This window comes from Diceros bicornis, chromosome 7 (assembly GCF_020826845.1).
Source record: "Diceros bicornis minor isolate mBicDic1 chromosome 7, mDicBic1.mat.cur, whole genome shotgun sequence".
Lineage (NCBI taxonomy): Eukaryota > Metazoa > Chordata > Mammalia > Perissodactyla > Rhinocerotidae > Diceros > Diceros bicornis.
In genome coordinates, this window is record NC_080746.1 from 32,438,687 (window position 1) to 32,447,899 (window position 9,213).

The 9,213-nt window shown below is 39.3% G+C and overlaps 1 protein-coding gene across 1 annotated transcript in view; it reads left to right on the forward strand.

The window, feature by feature from the left end:
* MMP20 (matrix metallopeptidase 20) overlaps positions 1-1,335 on the forward strand; it is a 46,590-nt gene extending 45,255 nt beyond the window's left edge. Inside the window, exon 10 of the mRNA XM_058545329.1 lies at positions 1,235-1,335. Within this exon, the coding sequence (XP_058401312.1) occupies positions 1,235-1,335 (101 nt within the window). The remainder of the gene's footprint in view (positions 1-1,234) is intronic.
* The last annotated feature ends 7,878 nt before the right edge of the window (positions 1,336-9,213 follow it).

Sequence of the window (9,213 nt, forward strand, 5' to 3'; positions counted from 1 at the left end):
TAACCAGATTAACCACTAGAAGGAATAAGTATAAAACATTTGCCATTATGTCTCTCTTTGCAAATGAAAGGTTTAAAAATATAGCTTCAATTCATTAGTGAACCACATCATCAAGTCCACCGAAGTTAAAGTTACCTTTTTCATCTTTAAAATACACATATTTTCGGGCCAGCCCCATGGCTTAATGGTTAAGTGCGCGCGCTCCGATACTGGCGGCCTGGGTTCGGATCCCGGGTGCGCGCCCCGCCTCTCCGGCCATGCTGAGGCTGCATCCCACATACAGCAACTAGAAGGATGTGCAGCTATGACATACAACTATCTATTGAGGCTTTGGGGAGAAGTGAAAAAAAAAAAAAGGAGGAAGACTGGCAAGAGATGTTAGCTCAGAGCCGGACTTCCTCAGCAAAAAGAGGAGGATTAGCATGGATGTTAGCTCAGGGCTGATCTTCCTCACAAAAAAAAATAATAGTAAAATAAAATAAAATGCACATATTTTCAACCTTCCCAGTGCTTTTCCCCATTTCATCACTCAACTCTGAAAATTAACACGTAGCTGGGAATGTTGAATGGAAATGAACTGGGTTGAATAAATTTAATCGAATCTTTTGAATCAGTCAACACAGTTTTCTTGAGTATATAGCACAGAGCTGGACACTGTTCAGAAATGCGAAGACAGTTCCAGATATGGTCTCTGTTCTTGGAATGGTTAAGTCTTTGGGAAATACCTCTCCATCCAACACAGATGAAATTACTAGAAAGAAGACAATCTGTAATATATACTGAATTGTGTGATAGTCTTCACAATAATTGCAAGAGGTGATCTGAGAAAAAAAAAGATCAGAACCAGCATCAGTAGTTGGAAATTTCATGGTGGAGTTTCAAGGTTTTGAAGAATGGCTAGAGGTTTGACCAGAGAAAGAAATGGGGAGGGGATTTCCAGGAAGGGACAGCCCGGGCAGAAGCACTAAGCATAATTTAGCTTGACCTATTGGATGACCCCAGGGAGGAGGCTGTACCCTGGCTAGAACAGAGAGAAAGATGGGAGATGATTGAGAAGTTGAAGGTGTTAGGCTTTAGGGCTCGGTGAGAGTTGTGCAGAGGACTAGCTAACTTCCACTTGACAAATTCCCAATTCCCCTTTGGTACCACCTCAAGAAAGTTAAAATTACAATCCTCCGATTTATATATTTGCAAGTCATTTTCAGTAACCACAATTTCAACTTGTCTCTTTTAGGCTACATTTACTTCTTTTCAGGACCAAAAGCATACAAGTATGATACAGAGAAGGAAGATGTGGTTAGTGTGCTGAAATCTAGTTCCTGGATCGGCTGCTAAATAGAGAAGTCTAGTCTTTCTTAAGGTATGAAGATGACTGCAAGCAGCTGGTAACTGGATCTTTAAGGACTAAAGCAGAATGTAGGATAGGGATTCTTCCCATGGCCTTCAATTCTAAGGACAATTTAGAGTTCATTGAAAATAACTATGCTTCTAAATTTTTTCATAGTTGTGGAGTCAGAATTTTAATCCAAATGGGAAATTCCTATATGGTCAACTTTACACAAAATCACAGTCAACACAATGCACTCTTCAGTTAGACGTCCATTTTTTTCTTTCTTACCTAATATACTAAAGCAAATTGATGTTTGGTTTTTATTTCTGAAAAAAAGCCTACTTGTGGCTTCCCTGACATGTATTATAATTCTTTTAATAAGAAATGTCATTATCTTACAAATTATAATTATTCTTTACAAGTAGTGGCTTTTGTGGCCTTAACAGTTGTTATGATGAATATAAATTTATCCATCTTTACTTAAAACATATCACAAACAAAATACCGTGTAAGTTTTGTTTCTCATTGTTTATTTGTTTGTTTAACTCTGTATGTGCTCACTGGTCTTTGAAGTAGGTTATGGTGGGCAAACCTTTTCAAATAAATTTTCATGCTAGGCAAGAGATGGGCCCTTGGCAACAGGAAAACTTTTAACAAAAGCCAACAGAAATGTTGCGTAAGAGCAGTTCCTCATTTCTCTTTTCAGTTAATATTTACTCGCTTCTGTCACATTTTATTTGGCAACAAATTCTACGTGCCAATAGAAAACTCAGACCTTGAGATGGTATCGTGAGTATGCAGACCCAGAAGAAATAATAGTAATTCACTCTATTTCCTGCTTTATTGAGGACAATAAAATGCCCTCAATGAAACTATCTTTAATCCATCTAAGTCAGTCTCTTCTGAATCATTTTCCATTTAGGGAAGTTCATCTTTTGTTTTAGTTTCTCCTACTTCAAGCTAAACTTTTTTTTCCTACCTAGTCATCTGCACAGATAAAATACAACTGTCTGTCATTCTTATGATAGTTTTTTAATCTTATCCTCTAGAATGTAAGGATTCTAAAACATTTTAGTGGGTCTAAAGTTAGATGACAAAATACATTTAACATATTTCATGGACAGCCTGGAACATCTACAGTGTTCAACAGATGCTAGTTACTATTGTTACTATCGTTTATTAAATTTGTTTCGTACACTCACTAAATAGACTTAGCACTAAGAAGGGGTGGGCAGTTAGTCAAGGTTACTCTAAGCTTTCCGTTTGGTTTCTGTTACTGGAAGTGGCTGTTTACAGCCAATCAGATGTGGAGTCTCTGCTAAAGGCGAAGTCTAGTATGCTTGCTTTCCAACGCCAAATGCCTCTATAGAGTAAGGAAAGCCACTTGTGCAAAACAGCTGAGGAGAACTTCTTAATATCAGTAAGCAAGGAGGGAAAACAATCTGGCAGTTCCTCAAAAGGCTAAATGTAGAGTTACCACGTAACCCAGCAATTCCGCTTCCAGGTATATACCTGTGAGAAATGAAAACATATCCACACAAAAAAGGTGCACGCAAATGTTCACAGCAGCATTGTTCATAATAGCCAAAAAGTGGAAACATGTCCCTCAAATGATGAGTGGATTTTTAAAAACGTAGTAAATTCATACAGTGGAATATTATTCAGCAATTTTAAAAAAAGAAGGACTAATACAAGGTACAACATGGAGGAACCTTGAAAACATTACACTAAGTGAAAGAAGCCAGGCACAGAAGACCACATTCGTATGATTCTATTTATATGAAATGTTCAGAATAGGAAAATCCATAGAGACAGAAAGCTGACTGGTGCTTATCGGGAATTGGAGGGAGGGGGGAATGGGAGGCAACTGCTAATGAGTATGGGATTTCTTTGTGTGGTGATAAAAATATTCTAGAAGTGATGATGGTGATAGTTGCACAACTCTGTGAATATACTAAAAGACATTAAATTGTACACTTTAAGTGGATGAATTGTATGGTATGTGAATTATATCTCAACAAACTTGTTATATTAAAAAACGAATAAGCAAGGAGATCAAGGAGGTATGATGATCTGTGCAGGTCGTGCAGTCTAGTCAATTGTGGCAGGAACCACATGGCAGCGAAGCGTCAGTCTGAAGACATCTGGTGCTGAGCAGAACCAGCCAGATGTCCTGCTTGTGTCCAGCGCTAGCCCAGGGCATGCATGTCATAGACACTTCACTGAATAAATGAATGTTTGTGCTCTGAGTTCTTACTGACCCAGACCTGCTAGTTTTAGCTCTGTGATGTTAGTTAAATTCCCTAATTTCTGTCTCAGTTTCCTCCTTTGTCAGATTAGAATAGAAAGAGTCCTTACCTCCTAGGCATATTTGGAGGCTTAAATATATGAGGCAAAATTGTAAAGCTCTTAGGTAGTCCCTGTTACCCTATAGGAGCTCTGTAGTTGTTTTTGAAGCAATTAGAATTAGTTTTGTTTTGAGATATTTTGGAGAATTTGTGTATATCCCTTGAGATAGGTGTACACATGATGAGCTGTAGCACCACAAAGATTGATAACCAGTGACCTGAAATTTTTCCTTTCCAAATTGCAAATTAAATCAATAATTAAATAATATACTGACTGTGGTTAACCCCCATTCCGCAAAAATAATTCTTACAAATCACATTCCTTTGCTGAGCGAGAGAACTCCTGGCTCCCAGATTTTGTTGTATGTATTTTGGAAAGACACAGTCTCTCTAAAGCACAAGAAATAGTGATTGTGTTTGTGTCAAAACTCAATCAGAACATTTGTGTGCTCATTTGAAACAAGAATTTTGTGCAGAAATAATTTATAACATACACTCCTCCTTGGCTTCAGAGTAACTGAGTGCAAAAATATTTTGTTAAATAATAATTTTGAACAAAGTATGGTTCGACTGCTACTTTGGGATCAAGAAGAAACAGAACGGAGTTTGCTTTCTGATGACCTCTGTGTATTGTCCTATTAACCTCAGTGATAACTATTGATGGGCAGTCCAGAAGCCCTTGGAAAGGGCACCAGAAAGGCTACTAAAGGAGAATGGATTCACCTGAGGTGCACAGGGGTGGGGGGCATGAGGGAGCTTCCCTAACAGGTCTGCATTAAATTTTCTGTGACTGGAACCAAGCTCGCTTCCATTTAGCCTGGTATGAATTGGCAGACCCAGCTTTGTCTGTTGAGCCCTCTGTTCCTTTTCCAATCCTATATGAAAATGCCTTAAACCTCCACTTCACATAGAAATTGGCAAATGAACTATGCAGTTTTTTATTTGGAATTCTGTGTGATATATTTAAAAATTATCACAGAGTAGCCGGCCTGGTGGCCTAGTGATTGGGTTCACGCACTCTGCTTTGGTGGCCCAGGGTTCGCAGGTTCGGATCCTGGGTGCGTACGTACGCACCGCTTATCAAGCCATGCTGTGGCAGGCTTCCCACATATAAAGAATAAGAAGATGGGCAGAGATGTTAGCCCAGGGCCAATCTTCCTCAGCAAAAGAGAGGAAGATTGGGAACAGATGTTAGCTCAGGGCTAATCTTCCTCACGGAAAAAAAAAAAATCACGGAGTCTTCGTGTGCCTTCATTTATATCTTATTTAGGTGTTTTCTCTTTATGCCTATTTTTAGTCATTTCCTTCTACAGACGATGATATTGAAGGTTCTGTGTGAATATTCACAGCTAAAACTACCCGATGAAGCAGCATTTGAGAAGAAATGCATGACGCTGGTCAACAAGTTGGAGTTTTAGTCTTCCATGATGGAGTATAGGAAAGTCTAGGCCAAAAGATTTTCTGCATTTCTCCCCTAGAGGCCTGGGTAAAAGGAGGAAACAGCCTCCTCTGATCATCTTCCACCTGCTGAGCTTTGTCTTTGGTCCCATTCCCATCCCCAAATGGCTTGTCAACATGATGAGACTAAAGCACATCCTGTTATACTCAAAATGCCATAATCCATGCCTTGCTCCCACCACTTAGACTCTTGGAATTGAAAGACGAGCTGAACTGGGAAGCCTGCTGGTAAATAAATTATAGTAGGAAATTAGTGAGTGACTTTGGGGTCCAAAAGAGGACTCTTTTTTTGTGTATATATCTTCATTTTAATCTCTTCTCCATTAATCTGAGTCCAATGTCCTTTCCTTTAATTCAATATATCATGTTAAATGGTTGGGGATGAAGTTAAACTTCTGTTGCACAATGCAGCCTGTTGTTCTGACAAGAACAGGATCCGAAGACAAAAGGACGGGAGGGAGTGAATGAGAAAACAGTTGCAAAAGACCAGTTGAGAAATGTAACCTTTGAATCTATTTTAGATAATCTACAGTGGAAACAAAACGCATGTCCGTATAAATAGTTAGCAATTTGTTTACTCTTGGAAAATCCCAAGCCTGTAATGCAATGATAAATAATGTGAGCTTTTGAGGCTGGGTAGTAAATGTGTTTACAGCCGCCTCTATAGAGGATGGGATGCCAAAAGTCCTATTAGAGCACATTCCACGTGAATCTCCGACTGCCAATGATTGTGGTTGTAACTTTACAAAATTTTAGACATATATCCATATATGAATTGGCAATTTCTGGAAGTTGATGATTTTATCAGCAGTTTCTTTTGAAAGACTTTGTCTCTTCCCTGAAATAGTTTTATCTTCATGAATAATCAGTTCAGGCTTTTTGAAGGATCTAGCTACTCCCACCATCTACACCCTCAGTATTTATTCTTAATTCGTTAAAAAATATTTATTAAGCATTGACTTTATGTTGGCAACAAACTAGGCTCAGCTGCTTTCTAGTGTAAACTTCTGCCCTCAAGGAGCTTACATTCTCATGGGAGAGACATTCAATATTCAAATGAATAAATAAATCTAGACATAATGAAAAACACTGAAAATGCTTTGAAAAAAATAAATAAAGCAGCGAAGGGGATAAAGGGTGTAGAAGTGCCGTTTTATAAAAGCATGTTTGGGGAAAGGACATACTGAGTCGGGGATATTTATGCAGAGATGTGAGTGAAGGGAAGGAAGGAGCCATGAGGGTCTCTATGTTTCATATAGAGGAAGCAGTAAGTGCAAGACCTTGAGCTAGGAAGGGGTTGGGCATGTTTGAAGCATAACAAGAAGGCCAGTGTGGCTGGAGGCAAGGAGAGAGAAGAAAAGTAGAAAGAGTTGAGGTCAGAGAAGAAGCCAGCCAGACTATGGAGAGCATTGTGGGATACCTAAGGAGATTGGATTTCACACTACTGAGATGGGAAGTTTGAGCAGATGCATAAGATAATCTCAGCTATGTTTCAAAGGGTCACTCTGGCCGCTGGGTGGCACACAGCTTGTAAAAGCATATGAGTGGATGCAAGGCCACCAGACAGTGGCATTTTCTAGGGTAGAGAGGATGATAGCACTGCCCAAGGAAGGAGCAATGAAGATGCTAAAAATGGTCAGATTGAGGAAAATTTTCCAGGGAAAGTCAACAGGATTTGCTCCTAAAGTGTATGTGAGATTTAAGAAAAAGAAGAGTCAAGAATAACTCCAAGGTTTTTGGCTGAAGCTAGTGGGAGAATGGCAGGGAAAGGAGGAAGGCTAGAGGAAGAGCAGGTTTACGAGGGCTGGAAATCAAGGGCACAGTTTTGAATTTGTTAGGTTTGAGTTGCCTGTTAGACATCCAAGTGGTGATTTCCATTTAGGTAGATGGATATAAAAGCTTGAGTTCAAGGAAAGTTTTGGAGCTGGAGATAGAAATTTGGGAGTCATAGCCATTACATTGTTATCTACAACACTTTGAGCCCCTTGACCCCACAGACTACCATGGAACTTGGGGCAAAAATGGATTATGAAAGAATAAGAAGGCAGAAAAAAATGATCTTAAATTTTTTTAATCACCATCCAGTGCTCAGTCTACTAAGCCATTTTTTCTCCCCTCTTCAAGAACATGGTTTAATTTTCAACAAGTGTTTTTGAGGTTTTGAGGGTTTTTTTTCCTTGGTTTATACATTTGTTGGTATAAAACTCAAAGAACAAATCACAAAAGAAGATACAATATCTTAGGGATTGCTGTTCTGTAATAAAGTTGTTGGTAGCGTAGGGATTTATTAAAAAGAGTAAAAGAACTTTCAAGATTTTTTAAAAATCCATTTTATCTTACAGCGAAAACACCTCTGTTTGTAAGGTCGCCAAGCCGTACAGAGAAAGTGACTAGCAAGGTCTCTACCACATTCTTCTGTCTTTGCCTGAAAACCAGAGTCACTGTATCTTTACCTCAGATCAAGGCCTTCCTAGTACCCAAATCAATCTTCAAGACAACAGTTATACCTGGAACCTCAGTCCAGCCATACGACGGAGCTTGTATCAAAAGGGCCAGTCTTGCTCTCTGGTGCGCCAGTATACCAAGGGCTAGGATGAATCCCAGATATGTACACCCTTTCCTGTCTGACCCAGTGTGTGCAACCAGGCCTCTTCCTCAGTTTCCTTTCCCAGTACACAGATTCCTAACCCTACTTTGAATCCCAGATAACTTGGCTGGTGTTCCAGAATTATATTCAGCACTGTAGTTTTTCAAGCATCATTGCGTACCTAATCTGCTTTGAGACTCACAATACCTTGAGAGGTATTATTACTTTCACAGTCACATAGGTAAGACTAGAAATGTACATGAACGTGTACAGAGAGGACAATCAATGCTAACTAATTGCCAAGTGAGTGGCATGGACCACATATGCTAGAAGAACCCAAATAAGGAAAATGTGGCAAGAGGGAAGGAAAGAGGAAAGGAGTCTTGGATTTACCTTCCTACAAATGAACTTGAAATTCAGTTCTGTTATTTTCATAACACTAATACTCTAATTGGGTAGGTTTAACTGCCAAGACTTCCTTCCACCTTTCCATAAACAAAACCACATAATCTCTCTCAATCTCTCTCTCTCTCTCTCTCTCCCCCTTTCTCTCTCCCCCTCCCTCCCCCTCTCCCTCTCTTTCTCTCTTTGCTAATTACGAGTTAGTCACAAAAATGTTTGGAAAAGTTTCAACCAGCTCAAATTTAGTTTGAAAGCCCGAAACCTAAATAGGTTAAGTACATATGAATGGAAGTTGCACAATATTGGAAGCAACCTTGGAACTACTACAGAACGTAAAGGCTGTTCTGGAAAGTATACCACGTGAAAAACTCCAGCAATCTGTTTCTGGGATCTTTTGGTATTTCTGTATGTCCTCAACACATCAGCCCAAGGCTCCGTCCTTATCAATATGGGAGGGGGGGGATTGGGAATGATTTATTAATTTCTTTAGTCATTCATTCAAGATATTTATTTATTCATTGATAAGAAAAAAGAACTCCTATAATTAAAGCCTTTCCAGAAACCAAAGACACTGGCTCTAGGATACTTTCACATTCTAACAAAGTCAGTCTAGGTTTATGGCCTTCGCTTACATAAACTGTGTTTTCTAAGGTCCACTACCACTGGGATGAGCTATTCCTTTTATCTCAGGGAAATCATGCCTAACTCGGATACCTCACGACTAATTATGTGTGTTCTTAGAGGGTCTCCCATGCATACTTATGAATTATCGGTCTCAAATGATTTCATCTGACAATTTCTGGAGACATCTCCTATTGCTGTCAACATCGATGGCAAACCAACTTCAGTGTGCCCCTATTCCCCATTCCAGATCCCGTAGGCTGCTCATGCCTTGATTCCACTCCATACTGCAACAGGGCTCCTGCTGGAGAAAGCTCTCTCCAGCTTCCTTAATTTCTTTCAGCAATGTTTTGTAGTTGTCAGTGTTCAGGGCTTGCACATATTCTATTAAATTTATCACTAAGTATTTTATACATTTGATCCTACTACAAATGGTATATTTTATTCTGATTTCCAATTATTCATTG